We start from the raw sequence: 23,149 nt of genomic DNA, 5'->3' as shown, positions 1-23,149 counted from the left end.
ACGCGCATCTAAGGCGCCAAAAGGGGTCGGAGCGTCTGAGCGGGGCGAGGATAACAATACGCGCGCTAGCTTATAACTAAAAGTCGTAAGCGACAAAATGGTTTTGTAATTTTAATATTTAGAAATGATAATTTAATAAAAATTCCTACTACAATTTTAAAGAGTATGTATATACTCAACTACTAAAAAAGTTAAGAGGCTTAAATCGGTCCCGTTTGCCCATAATATGTGAATCTCTTTTTAAAAAGAGGTATGTTTGATATATTTTTCTCTGTTATAAAAGTTACCTAATCATGTTTCTACAACTAACAAAATAAGGCTTATATCATGAACTTTCAGGTAACCAAGTTGTATTTTGATCCGTTTTGTATTTACTGAGAAAAATTGACATCCTTGGCGCCAAAAATTCCAATTCGTCCTCTTAACAAGAATACATTAAATGTATGTGTGTACCTACCAAAAGGGCATTTTTGTTTGGTTAAGGGGAAAGTTTACATATTCATATCCATACGGACCCAATGGGGTATATAAACGAACAGATTTTTGTAGGATATTATTTCCTTTATTTTGACTTTAGTGACTTCTTGTACCTGAAAAATAACTGTTTTATTAAAGACTAGCCCCACACACGGGGTTTTCCGAGGGAACTACTGCCAACTCCCGCATAAGAAGTATAAGTACTGTGAGTTTATTTAATCGCATTCTATATGGTAAAACGTGATTGAGGATCAAACATCTAAACCCACAAAATTGTTACGAAGAGAGGCGATAGAACTGGGACAAAAGTATTTCATCTGACAACATAGATCATCTTTATCTAACATTGTTAGTATGCAAATACTGTGATAGATGTTATTTCAACTTTTGCAGTGGTGTAGCAACAGATATATTTTCATGTTTTCCGCGAACTTAAGTAATTACGAAACTTTTTCTATCAGAGCCTGCGAGATAAGTTTCAATGTAAAACTTACGCAAAACATTCAATCCTGTGCAAAGTAAACGATGTACTTTTCCGACAAATACTTACAAGACTAATGTCGGCGCACCTCAGCGAGCAACCGCGATGGCGACCGAAGGGAGTGCTGCGGAGGCCGGGGCGGGGGCTGCCCCGGCTGGCGAGCCCGCGGCCGCGCTCCCTTCACTTCTCTCCGCGACGCGCTTGACCACGGGCACTTACCTGTTTTCTTGTTTTGTAATTTTAACGGCATTAAAAGCCTATGTAATACAGTCCGCACACAGTTTTATTTATGAAGTCCCGTTAGGGCTCCTACAGTTTGGTCCTTCGCTATAAATTAACGCCAGTCGTGTCGTTAAAATTCGTCGATTCTGCATCGTCATTTTCAACGGTCAACGGTCATCGCCGATGCCGCGTGGAACTTCAACGTGGCCACCGAACACGAAGACAAAGAAGTCGTACCCGTGCAGCGTGCTTCGCCTTATAAGGAGCTGAAGTCATTTACTGGGAGTATAAACTACTTATTTGAGTGAGTCGTTCCAATTTAGTTATTTTTTTCCAATTTTTTCTTGGTGAATAATCGTTTTTTCCCATTTATTTCGTTGAGCAAGTACATTTCCCCATTCACAAGTGATTTATTGTCAATAGTGCTTTAACGTAGTGTTTATTTCGACGCTTCTTCATAATTGCATAATTTGTAGTAACACTTGCGCGCGCACGCAATTCACGCCACACAGGTGTTAACGTAACCTTGACCGATCTCAGTAATTAGAACCGGTCCCTTTTGTTTGCGCGCAGCTGTTTTTTCTATAAGAAGCTCATTAGTGGTATCTATCGCCTTACTGCAGTTAAACACGTGGTTTTTTGCTTTGTTAATTGCACTTCAAAATGGCAGACGCTTTAAAGACTTTACTTAGAAAACGTAGTTCATTAAAATCAAAGCTTACGATTTACAGCAACTATTTAAATTTAGTTAAAAGTAGTGCACATATATCTGAGATGCAACGATTAGACCTGCAGGAACGTTTTAATAAGTTCGATTCCTTACATAGCCAATTTGATGAATTGCAGACAGAAATCGAAATGCTTGCCGATGATGCTGAGACTGCGTTCGTGGAGCGTGAGGAGTTTGACCGCCAGTTCTTCAATCTGGTGGCACTCACGCGCAGCCTGCTCGGTTCTTCGGTCAACGGTGCTGGTTCTGAGGCGGGCTTCAAAGATGCTGACTCAGGTGCACATGTTTCTAATAGCTTTGTTCGTTTGCCAAAAATTGATTTGCCTCACTTTGACGGGAACTACCAATGCTGGCTCGAGTTCCGGGACACGTTTACGTCATTGATTCACAATAACGCTAGCATAAGCAACATAAATAAGTTCCATTACTTGCGTGCTTCTTTACAAGGTACTGCAGCCTCTTTAATTAAAAATATAGAATTTAGTAGTGATCATTACAAGATTGCTTGGGACTTGTTGTGTGAGCGGTACAACAATGAGTACCTGCTTGTGGCCAATCATTTGCAAGCTTTATTCTTTGATGTTAGGTCAATAAATAAGGAGTCTAGTGTTTCCATTAGAAATCTTGTTGACGTTATTAATAAAAATATTCGGGCACTAGCAAATTTAAAAAGGCCTACTCAGCATTGGGATGACATCATCATTTTTGTCATGGTCAAAAAGCTAGATTTAATCACAAGTCGTGAATGGGAGGAATACAGGAATAACAACATAGTAGGTTATCCAACAACTACTCAATTTTGTTCTTTTTTAAACAGGAAAGCAGACTGGTTGGAATCTGTGGAATGTAACTTTCAAGATAGTAATATTGTGGCCTTGAATAGTAACACTAATTTAAACAAACATAATAATAATTCATCTAAACAAAAACACTCAAATAAATCAAATAATAATTCTCATAAAAACAATAATAAATGTCCACTTTGCTCCCAAGTACATACTTTATATAAATGTGAATCTTTTAGAAGCTTATCTATAGAAAATCGCATACAAAAGGCAAAAGACTTAACTGTTTGTCTCAATTGCTTACGTATTGGGCATTCTGCTAATAACTGTAAGTTTTCAAATTGCAGATACTGCAAACTTAAGCACAATACGCTTTTGCATTTAGAAGCTAGTGAACCCAAACCACTTTCTAATCCTCTGCCTTCTGCACTTCTTTCTGTATCGCCAACTACTTCAGATGTTGCGCTTTCAGCTAATTCTATGCAGCTTGCTACTTCTTCGCATGTTTTCCTGTCCACAGCTTTGGTGAACGTGACCAGTGCGACGGGTAAGAAGTTCACTGCGCGCCTACTGCTGGACAACGGCAGTACGGCCAACTTTATCACGCAGAGTTTAGCGGAGCAACTGGGTTTGTCACAACGCGGTATGAGCACCAAGGTAACGGGTATTAACAATCATGTTTCCACCAGTACACAGTCTTGTCACCTTTCTATAGAGTCTTTATGCTGTGCCTTTACTGTAGACATCGATTGCCACGTTCTACCTGAGATCACAAAGGTCCTACCATCTTCGTTTGTAAATGTTAAACATTTATCCATACCTTCAGGCCTTACATTGGCAGACCCGAACTTTAACGTTCCGTCGGCTGTCGACATTCTAGTAGGGCTGAAGTATTTTGGAATGTCATAGGTTCAAACACGATAGACTTAGGAAAAATCTACCTAAATTGTGCGAAACTAAATTTGGATGGCTTGTATCTGGTAGTATTTCGCATCAATCTAGTTTTCTTTCCTCTGCGTCTACTCACTTTTGCCATCATTCCAGCGTCACTCCCGACTTAACTCAATTTTGGGAGCTTGACCAAGTCTCATCTAAGCATTCGCTCTCTTGAAGAGAGAATGTGTGAACAACATTTTGCAGAAACCACCGTCCGTAATAGTGATGGCGCGTTTGTTGTAAAAATGCCTTTTAAGGAAGATCCAAGCTCGCTAGGACATTCTTATGTTAATGCTAGGAATCGTTTCCTTTCCCTTGAGCGGCGATTTAAGCATGATCCTTCCTTTCACAGTAAATATAATGATTTCTTGCGTGAGTACGAGCGCTTAGGTCATATGACATTAGACACGGGCTGTACTCCTTCACCTGAAAATTCCAAGACAAAATATTTCATTCCACATCATGGAGTCATTAGGGATTCTAGCACCACTACTAAACTACGCGTAGTCTTCGACGCATCAGCCCCTACAAGTACGGGAGTGTCGCTTAACGACATTCAGATGGTCGGTCCGGTAGTGCAAGACGATCTGTTTTCCATTTTAACACGTTTTCGTCAGCACAAGTACGTGGTCTCAGGTGACGTAGAGAAGATGTATAGAGGTATCCAGCTCAGTCCAGACCAGCGCTCTCTTCAAAAAATTGTTTTTCGTTTTGATCCATCAGAACCTCTCAGATCTTACACATTAAATACAGTGACCTACGGTACTGCGTCTGCTCCCTACTTAGCCACCAAATGTTTGGTAAGTTTGGCCGATAACATTGAGGATAATCGGGTAAAGAGTGCCATACAGCGCGACTTCTACGTCGACGATTATTTAAGTGGCGGGAGCACCATATCTGACACTGTAGATGTAACAAAAGCAGTAAGATCAGTTCTTTCATCGGCTAAATTTAATTTACGCAAATGGCGATCAAATAACGTCGAGATTTTAAAACAAATTAATCCAGAAGTAGTAAATAACAATAATAATAACACTCTTCAATTTTCTGAGCATGGTCTCAACCCAGCTCCATCTAAAACCCTAGGGCTTAATTGGGTTTGTGATTCTGATTCACTCACTTACACAATAAATATAACGTCTGCTAATAAAGTCACTAAACGTCACATCCTCTCTGTTATCAGTCAGATTTTCGACCCACTGGGCCTCGTAGGTCCGTGCGTTGTCGAGGCGAAAATTCTAATGCAGCGTCTTTGGCTGAATAAATACGACTGGGATGATGCAGTATCGTTCGAGGTAAGGGACGCTTGGTCTTTGTTTGAGAGCACAATAACGGAGTTAAATTATTTAAAGATTCCTCGTTGCGTTTTGCATGAAGACTCCATTGCACACGAAGTACATGTTTTTACCGACGCATCCGAAAAGGCATACGGCGCTTGTGTGTACATTCGGTCATGTAATAGTGTTGGAGCCACAGGTGTACAACTTCTAGTTTCCAGAAACCGTGTTGCGCCCATTAAACCTACTACCATCCCGAGGCTTGAACTTTGTGGAGCGTTGTTGGGTGCAAGGCTGTGTACTAGGGTTCAGGAATCTCTTACCATCCCCATTTCCAAGTGTAGATTCTGGTGTGACTCCACTATAGTTTTGGGTTGGCTCTCTACTCCTTCTAACCAGTTAAAACCTTTTGTTAGAAATAGAGTAAATGAGATACAAGAGAGCACATGTGGTCATACCTGGAGCTACGTACCGTCGAAGGACAACCCGGCTGATCTTGTTTCTCGTGGTCTCCGGGCCGATATTATTAAGGAAACACCTCTGTGGTGGTCCGGACCTTCTTTTTTATTACGTAATGAAAGTGAATGGCCCACAATGCCAAACACTGAGAAGCATGATTTGCCGGAAGTAGTGACTCATTTTAATATTAATAGTAACGATCATTCACATAATGTTCATCACACAGACGTAACCTCTCATTCATCTTTCATTCATAACTTGCTATTAAAGTATTCTAGCCTAACTAAAATTCAAAGAATATTTACATATATACAAAGGTTTATTTACAATTTAAAACACAAAAACAATAAGTTGTGTGGCAATCTTTCATTGTTAGAACTAGAAAATTCATTAAATGCAATTATTAAATTCTCACAGCAACAAATGTTCCCTGAAGAATATAAACTTTTAAAAATTAAACAAAAATTGCCACGCAAAAGTAGATTACTTCCTTTGACGCCTTTCATTGATAATCACGGACTTATTCGCGTAGGCGGGAGGCTTGATAACTCCCCCTATGACTTCAACGTGAGGCACCCCATTCTTTTATGTAGTAAGCACATTCTTACCAAACTTATTTTTCAAATGCAACATTTAAAGCTTGCTCATGCTGGTCCACAGCTGTTACTGTCGCACATTCGACAATCTTATTGGCCGCTAGGTGGTAGAAGCTTGTCTAGATTTATTGTGAGTAAATGTCTTAAATGTTACAGGCATAAAGCTCAAAATGTGCAGCCTGTGATGGGTCAACTACCATCATCTAGAACTAATTTTGAGTTTCCTTTTTTAAATTCTTATGTTGACTATGCCGGGCCTGTATTGATAGCCGACCGCAAAGGACGTGGTTGCAAACTAACAAAGGCCTACATGTGCATCTTTGTTTGTTCGGCAGTAAAAGCAGTACATTTGGAGCTCGTCACAGACCTCACCACGGAGGCTTACATGGCCGCTCTAAATCGTTTCGTGGCGCGTCGAGGCAAGCCCCGAAGCATCACGTCCGATAACGGGACTAACTTCGTAGGCGCGTCTAATGAAATGACCAAACTTCTTAACGCATCAAATGTTGCATCGGAAATGGCGCAGGAGGGAATCGAATTTATTTTCACGCCTGCATACAGCCCTCATTTTAATTCACTTGCTGAAGCTGCTGTTAAATCTTGTAAGCACCACCTGAAAAGATTGCTTAGTCTTACACACTTCACTTTTGAGGAACTGTCGACTTGTCTCACTCACATAGAGGCAGTGTTGAATTCACGCCCTCTTACACCTCTTTCTTCGGACCCTAACGATTATTCAGCACTCACACCATCTCATTTCCTAATTGGACGACCACTCTTATCTGTACCATGCTCTCAGGTGACTGATGCCAACATCACGAGCCTGGATCGCTGGAAGAGGATCCAGTACATCAGACAGCACTTCTGGGGACGCTTCCATAATGAGTACACTTCTCTGCTGCAGGCCAAGTCAAAGTGGTTAAATTCCAGAGGCGAACTGAAACCAGGGTCCTTAGTCCTGATCAAGGACAAGACGACGCCACCGCTGCTCTGGTCCCTGGGTCGGGTCACTAAGACCTATCCCGGCGTCGACGGAGTCACGCGGGTGGCTGAGCTGAAGACGAGGAGGGGCACCATTCGTCGTGCCTTCAACTGCATCTGCCCGCTCCCTATCGAAGACTTTTGAAGAGCATCCTTCAACCCGGGGAGTATGTCGGCGCACCTCAGCGAGCAACCGCGATGGCGACCGAAGGGAGTGCTGCGGAGGCCGGGGCGGGGGCTGCCCCGGCTGGCGAGCCCGCGGCCGCGCTCCCTTCACTTCTCTCCGCGACGCGCTTGACCACGGGCACTTACCTGTTTTCTTGTTTTGTAATTTTAACGGCATTAAAAGCCTATGTAATACAGTCCGCACACAGTTTTATTTATGAAGTCCCGTTAGGGCTCCTACACTAATGAGTCTACTTATAAAGTATTATTTTAATATTTACTTAATGACTTTATTTCATACTATAGTTTCCTGATACTCAACTTCCCTATCATCATTTGTTAGCCTTTGTTCTAAATTGATTGTCAATCCAGAATGTTTTTTTTCTTTAGCCATCGTCTAATAAATGAGTAATGTAATTTTTGAACCAAAGTGTTGTGTGTCAATTTTCATAAAATAAGTTTTTGCGCAAAGAGGCTACACTCATCTTCCATCAATGCTTACAAACTTGAATAAAATGGAGATTTTGAGTCCAAACAAATACTTATTGGTAACTGGTAACCATAGGTATTTTCAACCAACAGAAGGAAATCGGTCTTCAGAAAATTAATTCGATGAATATTTCACGTAGCTAGCTAATAAATCAGGAGCAAGTGTTCGCGCCAACATTGGGTTTCAATTAAGCCACCTTTGGGAGAATGGCTGTCAAAAGTCACCTTGACTTTGCTTTATATCTTGTAAATTATTGTTACCGTAATTAGGGCTTTGACAACGGTTCCTTCAAGACTATGTTGTTTTTATGTGATTCTGTCATATTATTGTTATGTAAAGATTCTTTTTTTAATTGAATAACTTTCAGTATGCAAACTCTGTCTACTACTACTCTGTCCTAAGACAGCTTCCAACTAATTCAAGGTTGGATAATTGTAAATGAACTATTGTTATCAGTCAACCGTTAAGTTAAGAAGTTGATCTAGATACTCCCACAGTCAAAGTGGCAATCGATAAACTGAACATTGCGATTGTTGATAGGTATATACTGTTTTACACACTTTGTCAACTTCCACATAATGTCGATAAAACACAAAGTCCTAAATCAAAGACCACTCCGCAGCCTACGAAAGAGGTCATCTTAAATGTCAAAAATCTTTGATTCAGCTTTTTGCGCGTAACAATAGCAGTGATTTTAAGCATTGAGCACAAAAACTCTTGGCTTGAGTTCAATAAACTGTACGAGCCGCTTTTTTGGTTTTTGCTAACACTGTTAAGGTCAAGTTCGATCTATTATAAAGATCGGTTATATAACTTGTTTAACTGCATTGTTTTAATCTGCGTTAATATTTCTCAACACTTTAATTACGTCAAAACTACTTAGAGCAAATTAAATATTATCCTAGTTCACATAGCTTGGAGTAGTTCCAACGGTTTGCAGAACACAGCAGCGTGTCTACAATTATTTGTCTAACCCTAAAACGTTGCCAGCTATACGATCTGCACTACACTGCAGAGCTCTAGGAATCCAAGTCATGTTATTTTTGTGATGAAAATCTTTATAATCCATATTGCTGGAATCAGCTTGATTCCTAGATCTACTTCTTAGTTTAGTGTACCTCGCTGTCAATCTCCAATGCTCAAAAACGAACTCGCACTAAAAGTAAATTAATCAATACCTACACTTTTCCCATGAATACATTACGCGTTATTTATACTTCCGAACAATTAATCAGAGTCCAATAAAAGGAGACATGACAAGTCAAAGCAGAATAGCTTTCTAAGTAATTGAGGCAATCAAGCTGAGACTTTATTTTGAAGTCTCTAATTAGATCGCAGCGATAGCGCCGCTCCATTAGATTCTATTTAGAATGCTTCTTTACAAATTAATGACAGGCCAGCCTCGTGGCCATGGTGCCTACTGAGGGTGCAATGTATTGTATCTTTTGAAAAGATCTTCAGTTCGTCCAAATTTTCCTGCTTCGTTTAAATGTTTAGCGATAATAGCGATACCTTTTTAAACTATGGTCTGTTTAATTTATCGGTAACAACATTATAAGCTCTTTTGAAAGAAAATTAAGCTTCCCCGATAGGAGTTGACTATAAATGCCAAATTCTAATTACATTCATACCCAAATGGGATTAAACTAAAATTGGAAGTTTCAATAAAATTACTTCAAAAGCTGGGTTTCGCAGCCAAGTTTACAATCTAGCGCTAGACACAAAGCGAGAGAGCACTTTAGTTAAGTATTTGTTAACACTGAAACATTCTGTGTTTCGCTAAAATTAATATCGTTTAAACCTCATCAAGATTGTATAGGTAATGGTAAGTAAACTGCTATTACTTTAGAAAACGTTGCCACGTTGTACAACATAACGAAGACCAGCATTGTAAAGACTTATCCTGAGCAACTCCGTCGGAAGCAGCTCTCAAATAAATAGAGAAGTCTCCCCAAAGTCACGGAAATCTCGTGAAAAATTCAGAAATTACGCTGCTTGGACAAATTGCGGACGGATTTTCTTAAAATACTTATTCACGAAAGGTCAGAAGTGAATTTTAAGTAAATGAATGTTTATCAGGCCTCTTGTCACTTGAGGGCAAATGTTCCGTGTGACGATCGCTGGTTTACGGTACATTCTGAAAATTTGAACCAAAAGCTGGGCTTTGTTCAGGAATTTATAGCTCTGAGGTTGGTTTGTGGTCTGCTTGCAGCGTGCCGGTCTAGAACTGTGTTATACTCAAACTACTTATTGCGTATGTCAATGCATTTGGCAAAAAATCCAAAGTAGGTATATATAGACAATCAGGGTTACCAAATACCACATATAACTTTAAAAGCATAGCTATATTCGTAAAAGTATTTTTAAGTTGATATAGCTAAAAATAATGTTAAATACTCGAGATTACGGCAGATAGAACAGTACCTATGCGAAAAAGAAGACATGCTGCGCCAAGCCCAAATAAAATTCAAATTACGCCAGGAAGAAGATAATAAGCTATCAAACGATCAAGTGACAAAGCATCGAGTGTACAAAAGGTGTGTTTGAATCTCTACACAGCAGTGATAGCGCTCACACGAGCATTTTGTGCACAAGTTGCGATAATCAAGTGAAGTGATAGGTCAACATCGCTCGCGCTCGAGTGAGGCGACGCGAGCGGACGATGTCATAAGCGAACTGCACCCTGCAACGCTGTTTGCTAACTGAATATGCAGGCCAGTTCCATAGCAATTTATTTAAAATTATATATGCTTTTAAACCATTTTAATTCTGAAATTGTTCTTAAAATTCACTGCATGATAGTAGATTTCGCCTTATCTTCAATCAAAATTCAACGTAAATCCTGTCTCAATGTCTAGTTTTCTAAATAATACAAACACAATTCGACTCTTATCAAAACAAATAAGGCTTAAGCATGAGCTGTTCAGTGACTCGAGCCTTCAAGTATAAATAATTTAAAGTATCTTTACGTGAGTGCTTCAGAGGAATAACCTTTGTGAATAACCATTTAAATTTGATTATATCTAATGTAATATAATATTCCCTCACGAATTCACACAACGTCTTCTAGTCCTAAACTAAGCAGAGTTCATAGATACTATTATTTTAGAAATACTTACATGTAATATTACTTTCACATGTTAAATCAAACATCCATGTTCCTGCACGTAAATATTTGACTCAAACGGCAACGGGCAGAAACCCGAACTAACTACTGGTCATCATTGTTATAACACGGTCATTATTCACTTGTTTTGTTGTTATTCATGTGTTCATCGCGCACTAATCGCCTGTCCTTTAGGACTAAATAAGCTCTAAGGACTTGTATGGTGAGAATAAGATGAATAGGTCGCTAGTTACGTAGCTCTTAGTGAGGCCTGATTGATATATTACGTATTGTCTATTACATAACAAGCATACCAGCATTCTCATACATAAGCAAACCCCTCCATATTAAACCTACCTAAGTACTACAAACATGAACTACTTACACAACTTTGGCACTCGTTACTGGTAGTCAGAATCTAGAAATTCTGACAATCATACCAAGGAGTATTGGGTAACCCCAGTTGTGAAAGTTAGATAGACAGTCGCTCCATGTAGGTAATACAAATAGTTCTCAGCTGCTGGGAAAAGTTGGGAAAGGGCCGAGCGAACACACATGAAACAGAAAACTAACCAAAGATATAAGAATTAAACATACATATTTTCAGTTTAAAATTAATTAGTTCATCACTGACTTTAATTGCATCGCAGAAAATAAAATCCCATCAGATGTAGGTACTAAGCGGACGTCTGCTGATCTAACAAGATGTTATAAAGCTGTGCAATTAATTACTGGCAACACTCGACGCGGATAAACGTCACGCGCACTAACGAGAAAGAAACTAGTTAACTGTTCATAACTTGCTGTAAACCTTAATTATTAAATCTATCGACCAATATTAAGTAAATAATAGTATTTTAATGTCCAATAACCTTAAGACAAACACGGTATTAAAAAGTAATCTAGCCACGCTCTAAAAATTAATATCCACTGATTTTTATGTAGGTAAACGGTAATAAAATTCTGGGATCGAAAAATAATGAAGCCATTACTGAACAAAGTACCCCATTACAGTTCATTTATATATTCTGAGCCACATAGTGTAAGGCATTACGAATGGGATCTAAAAATGTATGTGCTTTTATACCCAGTCTAGCAGAAACGCAGTAAACTACCGAAAACCGGGAACCAGCGAGTGTTTTCGTAAATCATACAAACGAGGTCATTATAACAAGCTATTGTTTTATTCGCTTCATTTATTTGAAACTGATAACAACAACGCAGCAGTCATTTATTTGATTTGCTTGTTTATATAATTTAATGGACAGAAAAAACAAGTTTCCCTGAGGCTCTTTGAGCCCACGCACATGGCAAACTTTTAATAAGCTGATAGCTTGATAGGACTCATAAATCAGTATAAAGAAGAATGATAGTATAGTAAAGCATGAGGCTAGTATCAGACCAACTAAAATTTTGATTGAGTTCACTATTTTCTTAAAAAAAACCATCGGTCAAGTTATCAGCCGAGAGCTAAGTGTGCAATGTGCGGTGCTCTTTCTGTACATACAGCAAATAAAACTTAAAAAAACTAAAATCAGTTAAGGTCTTTTAGGAATGAAGGCTTACATAACATTCTAACAGTTTCCTATGAAACTATGTGTAGGTAACAGCCTCTCTCACTGTTAACAGCGCAAGTCATCGAAATTCAAATCAGTAACAAAAGACAAACACGCGCCATGTTGGAAACTATTCTTGTAACTGTGTACTCGTGTTCAACCAGCCTCTGATTATTTCACTATGAACTACAGAACACAAAGAATAATTAACGAATAGAAAAACAATGAAGTACAAAGGAATTTCTCTCGACGCTTGTTAAGGGAAAATTTATTGGTTTCTTTTGTTACATTGTGTGGAAATCAAGAAAATATGATTTACCAGCTGCGGATTTATTGATTGCCATCATCACGTGGATACTGTTTTACCTACTCAACCGGATAAATATCATATAGCCTTCGTCGATAAATGCGAGAATCTAACACTGAAAGAATTTTGCAAATCGAACAAACAAGCAAACAAACAAATTTGTATAGATTTTTGAGATTCAACGACGCGCTTTTCAGAAACCTATATCAAGGATTTGTGACATACCTATGTATTTGATATAGTATAAAGTTACGTGATGAAAATGTTTGACTTCTGTTTCTCTGTTTCGGACATAGTTTTGGGTCAAATGTAATTCGTTCGGAGCTTTAGAGTTAATGCCGTAAGTTTTTTGTGTTTGCTCGTAAAGTTCATCTTGATAGAAGTTTGTCGACGTGAGTCAATACTGATAACGGTTGTTTACTGACGAGATTGCTTAAAACCGGTTTGTGATTTTTGTGTTACTACACTAAATCTGGGGATTTTTATTCAATGTTAAAAAAGCAAAAACTTGATTTAGTAAAAGCATAACATTACTTGAATCATCGTGCTGTGTACAAAGGAATTGAATATCTATAGATATTCGAAGTAATCAATCGTTACTATTCACTGTGTGTGTTCTACTTACAAGCATTTCTGTTGCAGATACCTAATTGTGTGACAGATGTATTGATGTTTGAGTCCTAGTCTTAAGAGAGAATCTTAGAATTAACTAGCGTGAAGTGGTAGGCACTCATCTATAATAATGTTAATTTATTTTATTCCGTTTTCGTGATTAACACAGAACAAAATAATTGCTAACCATTACTTAATCAAGTTGAAACTTTATAACTTCTAACTGTCCGTGGGTTACGAATTTACTCCATAATTGTTTGTTTGAGGACTGAACGGAAGACCACATTAAAACTTTAACGTAGTTATGTACCTACTGTTTGATTGATTTTATAGAGCATTTATCCTAATGATACTGAATGTTTCAATTTAATCAAAGCAACTAGATTCGTCCTGGTACACCCTGAGCTAAGTATATTCAGCGCCAAAATTAACCCAAAGATACAACAAAACTGTTTTGAATTTGTTGCGAACTTGTTCCTACAGTATTTTCCCAACGGTATTTTAAAGAGCCACGCCCTATAAGATAAACCTGAAGCGTGAAATCCTATGAGTTTTATGTAGTTTGTCATGAAAACAATGGCAAGAATCGTAATCATACTTTTTGAACTCGCAATTATTCTCACCGTTATTTTCCTTCGTGGTTACCCTAAAGCAAATTCCTAGCTGACCCTTTTGGCATATAAAACAAAAACAATGCTTGAGCACGCCGCAGGGTTGCCCTCAAGCTCTAAAATGTTCAGAAATTCCTAACTATCAGAGTTATTTAGGAATATTGCGAGCGTCCTTCCCATTAATGAGGTCACGTTAGCCGCCCGTAAACAAAATCATCAGATTATTTAAGGAAACTTCTATCTACGGCGAAATTATGGCAGACGTTGAAATCCTTAATGAGTTGCAAGATAACGAGATTTCAGGCTTCGTTAAAATGAAAACCTTGTTAGGTGGTTTTTTCATGAATAAAGGGTGAAAAAGTTGAAAAATGTAAGCTGTGCGCAAAACCTAAAAGAATATAAAAGCTTAATAATTTCACTTATTCCAGTGGTTTTACCGTCGCCTCTTGGGCAGTTCATATTTCAAAAATCTGTATGATAGTAGCCTAAAACTTCCCATAACAGTAAGCAAATCGAATCAGTGGTTCCTGGGTGACCGTGGTAAAACAAACAAACTTTTTGGCTTTGTGATATAGATCATGTGTCATACTGAAAGAAACTAAGCGGGTTTAAGCACTATACACAAAAGCAAAATCATTTATTACCCTTCCTGTCAATCGACGATGCACATATATTATAGATGTTTTTTTATTTGTTTTCCCTAAACTACGTCGTATCAGAAGATCCCTTACATTTATCACGATTTCAGCTACATCCGTTGTCGATTCGTGTGTGCTGAGTATGTTTTTTAAAAAACATCATAGAATGTCATTTCATTGAATCTTATTTATGTTTACTATGCAACCGTGAATGCATAATTTGCGATTCCTTGAAAATCTTTTGAAGAGTCTCGAAAGCTTTAGTATCTTTTCACTTCGAATGTACACTTATTTACATATTTAATTTATTTTATGTACAAACATTCGTAAAAAGAGAATATATAAAGTAAAAGTAGAGAAGCAATAATTTCCCGAAGCCATAAAACGCGGCATTGTTTTGACAGATGGCAGCACTAGCTTAACATTTACATAAAAATGTTGAATTCATCACACGCTTAGCAGATATTGCGCGTATTTCTCGGAAATCGACGTAAACGCTATAAATAGAGAAATTCTATGCAGATGTGCCTCGCTTCCTGCGCAGCGCCTCTCAGAGTCTAACCTCACTTGTACATGTGTGGGCGGAGATTGTTCCATACTATTACATAGCTAAAAACTTTGTTTGTACCTTTATTTGTTTGCTTGAATGCGTTAATTGCAGGCACTACTGGTCCGATTAGAAAAATTATTTCTGTGTTAGCTATGAATCGTCGAAGAAAACTTAGGATAATTTTATATCAGGGTGCAGAAACTAGTTTGCACGTGACGTGGGTGAAACTGCTGGCTGAAGCTATAGTTCTATAAATAAGCAGTATGGTGTGGCTTCCCGGCTGTCGTGTAGATGGGTTACATTTGAAAGCGTTGCGGTCATAAAGTTTATTATCTACAACAGCAGGGTTCACTTCATTCTTATGATGAAAGTAGATCATTATGTTGTCGCTCGGTAATGGAGAACACTTGTGATGTTTTAAAATAGACTTTATGCTGTCCTTGCATCGCATGCATACCCGCGTAGAGACTGACTCATAACATAGTTAGATTTTTGTTCGTTACTCGTTATAATTAACATAACTGACAACCAAGATAGGTTTATGTCAGTGGGCTTTATGATTAGTTTTACCTCGGGGCATATAGTTTTCCTAAGTAAGACATAGACAGAAAAAGTGACTGAACATAAGTTTTTTTTTTTTAAATAAGAAAAGTTATTCGATTAAATATCAAATGAAAAGTTTCAAAGAACTGTAGCTAACATTTAATACATTTATTCATGATAGACAAAGGCAGCGTATCTTTTAACAAAAACTTGACCTTTTTCGCAACACGGATAAAATAGATGATCGGTGTTTGTGCAGAAGTAAAGATAAAATTTAATAAAACACTTTACTTCCAGTAGGTTCAGAACTGAAACAATTCCAAGCATCTGGTATCTCAATGAACGAACTTCGCGATCTGTTTAATTATAAAATTCCAAAATTGTAAACGAAATAATAGGTAATATATTCTTCTCTTTTCTTCGAGTTTTAGTTTTAGTCTTTTCAAAAATTGATATCTTAAAAATAAAGCTTTTAGAGAATATACAACACAGAATTAAACCAGAATTTTCTAATACTTTAGTTCGTTGCTGTTATACTCGTATGTAATGCTATGAGGCCTCGGGGACACATTGTCGGATAAGGAAAACCCTCACCTATCGCTTATCTGCTTATCCTCCTCACATTTATGTTTTTTACTTACGTTAGAGACATTGTGCGATGAAATACGATAACTTTTTATAAATTTCTGCAAAATATTTCGTGAATAGCGATGTTATTTTTGTTTTGTTAGAAGTTATTTTCATACGAACGTTATATTGGTGTTATAAACATAATTTAGAAGATATGAAAATGGAAAAGTTATGTTTGAATGTGCTGTTGATATCTTATATCCATAAATAATTCAAAACACTTTTTTACTAGGTACCTAAATTATCCTAACCATCTAACTAACATCATTAAAGTCCTACTCGAACAATTAAATCTCAATTTCCCTCCTTTCGAAATTAGTTTTTTTTTCTTCACGTTTTAACAAGAAAATCTGATACCAATATTCTTTTAAAAGAGTATTTTAAAACTTCGAACCAAGAAAGGAATATAAAGCGAACGGCTCGGCCACAGTTTTACATAGAATTACCATAATCTGAGCAATTAAGCGTGTTTAAAGGCCCAGGGGAGGAGGGTTTCTCGAAAAAAAAGATGTTTGATGAGCCATTTTTATAAAACCATAAAATTAATTGATAGAAAAACAGAAAGCTTTTTGCTAATAAGTTTGGTATTCTTTTATGGCTTTCAGCATGTCAGTATTGGATAATTAGGGTAAAGAAACCAAAGAGTACGCACTACCAAAGAGTACGCATTGCTCATTACTCATAATATTTTATCTGTGTTGGCCACCCTGACATCACTGTCAGTTGCCTGTGGCACGAGGAGCTAACAGACACGAATTCTACTTGCTGAGGTTCGTTTTTTAAATTTTATAATACTTTTTAGATTTTGGGCATGTTTGATAACTTTTTAACACAATTTTAGACTAAAAATATAAGATTTGCATGAACATAATACTGGAGGATGTTGGTTTTTCGTGAAATTTATTATTTATATTTTCGTTTGATTTGAGGTTATGTGCCATGTCGTTGTATTTAGTTATTAAATCGCGGCGGCAAATTTAAAAATACACTTTTCGTAAGAGTGCGCACCCAAAGAGTACGCGCGCGCACTCTTACCTTGTATGAATGCTTTAAAGTAACTTGCGTTTTGGTTTGTTTTTTTGTTTTGCAGAAAGCCACAATGTCAGGTTATAAAAGAAAATCTGAAAGAAAACTAGTTTTCACTGAAGATATTTTGAGAGAAGTAAGAGAAAAGATAGAACGGGGACAGAGCAAGAGGTCTGTTGCTGAGTCATTGAACATTCCGGAATCCACGTTGAGAAAAAGACTAAAAGCAGGCACTATTCCTCGCTCTTTAGGTAGATTTTACAATATATTTACTCGTGAGTTGGATGAAAGTTTGGCAGAACATTGTCGACACTTAGATGTTCGCTTCTATGGACTTACAAAAGAGAGCTGGGTCGAATGGCTTATGATTTAGCGGAAAAAAATAACCTCGATCATAGATTTAATAAAGAAAAGAAAACTGCTAGCAAGAAGTGGGTAGAAAACTTTGCAAGGCGACATCAGCTAAGTCTGCGTCAACCTGAGAAAACAAGCTTAGCTCGTGCTGCTGGATTCAATCGAGTTCAAGTACAAAGATTTTATGACAATTTGAGAGAAGTTATAACTAAATACGGATTTGTCGGTAGACAAATATATAATATGGACGAGACTGGGCTACAAACAGTTCCAAACAAGTTGCCGAGAGTGTATGCACAGAAAGGGAAGAAGACCGTAGGAAAAATAGTGTCTGCCGAAAGAGGCCAAACCGTGACTGCTGTTTGTTGCATGAGCGCCTCTGGATCTTACGTGGCACCTGCATTCATTTTTCCTAGAAAGCGACAAAAGCCAGAATTGATGGACGGAGCTCCAGATGACAGCTTACAGCTTGTGTCGGATTCAGGTTATATGAATTCCGATTTATTTGTAACCTGGTTACAACATTTCGTCAAGATGGCTAAACCATCCAAGAATGATCCAGCTCTTATAATTCTCGACAATCACTCTTCTCATTTGAGTCTGAGTGCTATAGAATTAGCTCGAGAAAATGGTATCGTTCTATTAAGTTTACCACCACACACGAGCCATCGCATGCAATCTTTAGATACAGGATTTTTCGGACCCTTGAAGAAGGCATATGCTACAGCTTGTGACAATTGGCAAGTCTCAAACATTGGGCGCGCTATCACTCAATTTCAAGTGGCCCGAATATTTTGCACAGCATATATGAAAGTGGCTTCAATAGAGAGAGCTAAAAAATCTTTTGAATCCTGCGGCATCTGGCCATTTAATGATCAACATTTTTCAGATGAAGATTTTGCTCCATCTGAAGTTACTGATCGTCCCGAACCAATGGTGGATTCTTCACAAATCAATGACCCTATTATAACTTCTGCCATTGCATTAATACAAGAAACTGAAGACATGTCACAAACACTAGAAGACGGTTCTAGTGTTTGTGCTGGACCATCTTCAGCCGTTAATTTTCAAAACTATGTCGTAAGTTCTGATGATCTACTATTAGTCTATACAGATGATGGCAATATGATACCGCAAGCAGATGAAACTCTTCCTCAACCCGATAATGACGTTCCGTTGAATGAAGCTCCCTCTAGTCCCAGTACTTTGCAATATTATGAATTAGATACATCACACGTAGAAAAAGATATCCAAACACCATCCACCTCTACTTTTATTAAGCCGTCCGATATCCACCCATTACCAAAATGTAATTTTAATAAAAAAAGAAATATCAAACTTAAAAAATCAGAAATTCTTACAAGTTCTCCCTACAAAACTCAGGTAGAAGAAGATATGAAACAAAAAGAAGTGAAGGCAAAGAAGATCAAGAAAACAGTAAAAAAGAAAGGAATAAAAAATCCTGAAACATCAAAGAGACCTACATTGTTGACCACAAGCACGGGTTCTGAGGTAATAAGGTGTCCTCTTTGCTCAGAAATTTACGTAGATCCTCCAGAGGAAGATTGGATCCAGTGCAGCAGATGCGAAGCTTGGTGGCATGAAGAATGTACAGATTACTTAGGATTTGGAGTCTTTAAGTGCGATATTTGCCAAGGCTGAAGATCTCATAATCGTGTTCATGCGCACTCTTAGCTTATATAGAGCATCCCTTGTGCGTCCTCTTAGCTACAAGGTACCTTAAGAGTGCGCATGATACACGTCCCCAAAAATGTGATTTATTAATTAGTCTGTATTATGTGATTGTATTTAATAATAAAAGAAATGTTCCTAAATAACCAATGCCTAAATATAATTAAAATTCGAAACTATTAATGTGAAAGTTTATTTTAAAAAAATAAAAGTTTGTAACTTGCGCACTCTTTGGTTTCTTTACCCTAATTGGAACCATTCTGGAATATTCATGCAGCAATAAATATCAAAGTATCTACCTACTATTTTTAATAAAAGTTTGTTGTAAAAAGCAGTAGGTTCTTTCTCCGTCTTCAAAGCATGAAGAGCTTTATGTTACACTTGGCCTCCAGCAGCGGTTGATGAAAACCATGCTTCATATGGCAAAATAGAGTCGCCCCTTAAAAACATAATCCGATATACAGCATATCTACATCTCGTAACGATGCTGCGAGCAATCTCTGAGGAGCAGTGAGTGTGCGGTAATTCCTGGTTAATATGCGTCGGTACCAGCTCGTACATTATTCTCGCCACGTCGCCAAACTTAACCTATATCAGAGTTTTTAGCACTCGCCGCCGAAATAAGTCGATGACTTTATGTGTCTACATGTTCCATATAAATTACTCCAATAACATTCTTAGAAAGTTCCACAAACCTGAAGATGTTTGACGTAATTTTACGCTCGTGTAAATACTTCATTTTACTATTAGGTACTTCATCAAGATAATACTGTTGAACTAAGAGTAAAAAAATAATTTGAAAAGATCTGAAAAGTGCTTCCTGAACAACTTTTTCCTCAATTTAATTTAGGTAATCGACATGTTATTTCATTGGACCTCGATTTTCATTGTACCTAAAATTTTATTTCAATTAAGTGATTGATTGAAAGTAGAAACCTTTAATCGGCACAAAAAAGAACTTGGAAAACCATTTCGAAATTAATAATATTTGAATGTTACAAATAAATTAGTTTTATTCCACATCTGAATAGTATTTTCTCACACAGCTCTTACAATGCGGAAGGTACGGGTATAAAGCGTTCTATTCGTCTATAAAGTTCACATTTTTATGAGCACGTAAAGTATCCTCCTTGCAAACCTGAGACACTTGATAAATGTACCTACGTGACACTTTATCACACGCACTCATTTACAACTACTGAATATTATTTACGAGCCGCTGTTATTGAATAAGACGAACATAAATGGTTGCCTCGTCAAGATCTTATGATTTATATTAGTGAAAGACGATATGATTTTTAGAAGCTTTGGTTACTTGATTATCTAAGATATTTTTGTGATAAAAATGCATTTGACCTCGTAAATATTGGTCGAAAGTGGAGCAAACTTAACTTACATTGAGTAACCTAGTCACTCTTGTCTAAAAAGTGCCTGGGTTGTAACTGTAAATTACAGTTGCCGGCAATTCCACCATAGCTGTGGTAAATTACTGTTTATACACTTCCACATAAATCGCAATAATCAACATTTACTAGAGCTTATTTCTCAACTAATAAGCTAAACGGCTAACTTAATGAATCGAACCGGAATAAAGCGTATATCGTCGAAAATTCCATTTAGACGATTTTCACGGATCACTAGAGATGAAAGCGATCCCCGCAATCCATATAACCATCAGCCGATACACCAACTAGGGTTGCCAATGAATATCTTATCGCTGTCCGATCAAAGGCTGTAGCACTTATACAGCATAATATATATACCTAGCCATTAACATTGAATGCCGTAAATCGAACCGCGAAACGTCTCCGAGTAATGGTTATTTCTTGATAAATTAAGCTTGATTTTCAAGTCATGTAAACAAGGATGTCAATTCACTAGCAACATTAAATAATTGTCACGTAATATAGCAATAAGTCCGACCTATGTATATTTACTTAATATTGTCTTTTTAAGCTTTTGTGCCAAAATTAAATGAAATAAATTCGTTTTTGTGCAAAAATTGATACTACGATCAGTAACTTGAAGCTAGACTATCCTTTTCAGAAGTACTTTCATTATGATACACATAGGTACACCATAATTAATCAGAATCATGACAAAATAACTATTCCTCGGGAAGGAAAATCGCAGGTAAATTTTAATGCACACATCTTCATTAGTGAGCAACAAGTGAAACTCTATTACATAATGAGTTTTCAATTTCCCGCGTCACGTTGTCAGCCCTGCGGCCTTATACTGCAGCAGCATGGGAGAATGATACATTTTTATGACTTTGTTTTAAATTTAGTCACGTATCTGGATTTATAGCGACGGGCACATTACTGAACGAAATCCGTGTAATAGTACCTATTGTATAATGGTTAATTGTAGTAACTGTTTTATAAAGGAGTAGAATTTTAAAAGACATTGTGAAAAATCTTTGATATTCTTTTAAAAGTCATCATCAGTGTTGCCCTGCTGAACATAGACCTCCCATATTTACCAAAAGACCGCTTGTAAGCTACCAGTGTCCAGCGAAAGTATACCTATATAACTGAGCCTAAATTGTTGTTAATCAAGAAATAATAAATGTGTGTCAACTACGACTCACATCACAACAAGTGAACCATTAATTAACGTGACCACAGAGCTGTATAAAGTTTCAATAATGAAATCATTGAGTTCAGTACGCATCATTATTTTGTATAAATTTATATGAACCGATATAAAACGTGACACTTCGTTAATGAACATCACAATCAGGATTGCCTGTCTCTCACTTTTAAATGAAAAATAAAACTTGATCATTCCGTTTTCCATAATCTATTATTCAACGAATTTAAATGACAGAAAGAAAATATTAAATATTCATCTCTAATTTGGAATGATCACCCGAAGCGTTCAGGCGGCTGACGTGGTTCCACGAAGCCTTTTCATTCAAATATTAATCTTGTATTGTCCGAAATACCAGAATCAACCAAACCCATTGTTGAAATAAAAAAAGCTGTAAAATTATTCAACGCCTTTGTAAATATAAAAGTCACAAAAGGAATATCGTTCTATTCGTTTTATATGAATGAATCATACTTTTGTTTTTTTTCACTTTGTGTTTGAATTCATTTGTGAATTAAACACTTAGTAGATACTTGGCATGGCAATTATATGTTAGAACTTAGGAAGAATAATAATGTAATTTAACAACTACTTTTATTTTCAAAAAGTTTTGGGTAAAGGTAAAATTGTTAATTTCATTTAAAGACAAACTTTACAGCTCCTACTTTCGAGTTAAACAAATTACGCTGGCTGAATTTTAAACAGTTTCATTATTCGTATCCAATAAAACTTCGATAGTAGGGCTTTATTAAAGTAAATATCTGTCTCATCGACACACTGACATGTAAGTATTGAAAACTTATCTTAACTTTAATTTTATTTTTAACTTCAATATCTATCTTTCCCTCCAATAATGAAGCTGTAACTTTTCTGAAAAGTAAAACAGAGTCAAGCTACTCAAGACGATTGGTTCTGATATCGACACTTACACCCGTCTGACCGACTATTGTCCACGACTTTGGACACGCGCCAAACAAGAAACCTAGTCTCCGAAACCGCCATATTTTTTTTACCTATTGGCCGTCATAAAACTAATCGCTTGAAAACTTCTCTGCAGATATAGAATAACTTTCATTAGTTTGAAAATAAGGATAATCTATTAATTTGAGGGCGGCAACGGATAAAACTTACTAAAGAAGTAAAAATTCTTGAAGTTAAAGCTTTTGGAAGAGGCAGCATGTGTCACTAGCGCCATCTAGATTTGAACGGGGGACATTAATAAGGATTCTTACATACCAACTGTTAACCCGTGGTTTTGCCCACGACCCAAGAGAGCCATTTGTCACAACTGGATAAAACGTAGTAAAATATACATGCCAAACTTGAAGAT

General features: G+C 37.2%; 3 protein-coding genes across 7 annotated transcripts in view; 2 read left to right on the top strand and 1 right to left on the bottom strand.

Moving 5' to 3' along the window:
* LOC126056246 (uncharacterized) overlaps positions 1–23,149 on the bottom strand; it is a 99,339-nt gene that overhangs the window by 75,507 nt on the left and 683 nt on the right. The gene's annotated exons all lie outside the window — the stretch shown is intronic.
* On the top strand, positions 1,031–7,309 carry LOC126055080 (uncharacterized). 4 transcript variants are annotated; one of them, XM_064039720.1, is made up of 3 exons: positions 1,031–1,484; positions 2,027–3,352; positions 6,763–7,309. In XM_064039720.1, exons 2-3 carry the CDS (start codon positions 2,039–2,041, stop codon positions 7,087–7,089), a joined length of 1,641 nt encoding a protein of 546 aa, XP_063895790.1. In that variant the 5' UTR covers positions 1,031–1,484; positions 2,027–2,038; the 3' UTR covers positions 7,090–7,309. The 4 variants fall into 4 exon arrangements, 2 of the variants coding, with proteins under 2 accessions (XP_063895790.1, XP_063895789.1); XR_010277465.1 differs by having other exon boundaries at positions 1,031–3,338; XR_010277466.1 differs by having other exon boundaries at positions 1,031–3,352; positions 6,868–7,309.
* On the top strand, positions 16,783–19,450 carry LOC110376038 (uncharacterized). Its single transcript, XM_021334366.3, has 2 exons — positions 16,783–16,922; positions 17,243–19,450. The coding sequence occupies exon 2, from the start codon at positions 17,536–17,538 to the stop codon at positions 19,192–19,194; it is 1,659 nt and encodes a 552-aa protein (XP_021190041.3). The 5' UTR covers positions 16,783–16,922; positions 17,243–17,535; the 3' UTR covers positions 19,195–19,450.

Source organism: Helicoverpa armigera, chromosome 20 (genome assembly GCF_030705265.1).
Source record: "Helicoverpa armigera isolate CAAS_96S chromosome 20, ASM3070526v1, whole genome shotgun sequence".
Classification (NCBI taxonomy): Eukaryota; Metazoa; Arthropoda; class Insecta; order Lepidoptera; family Noctuidae; genus Helicoverpa; species Helicoverpa armigera.
This window is presented reverse-complemented; position numbering and strand designations above follow the sequence as displayed.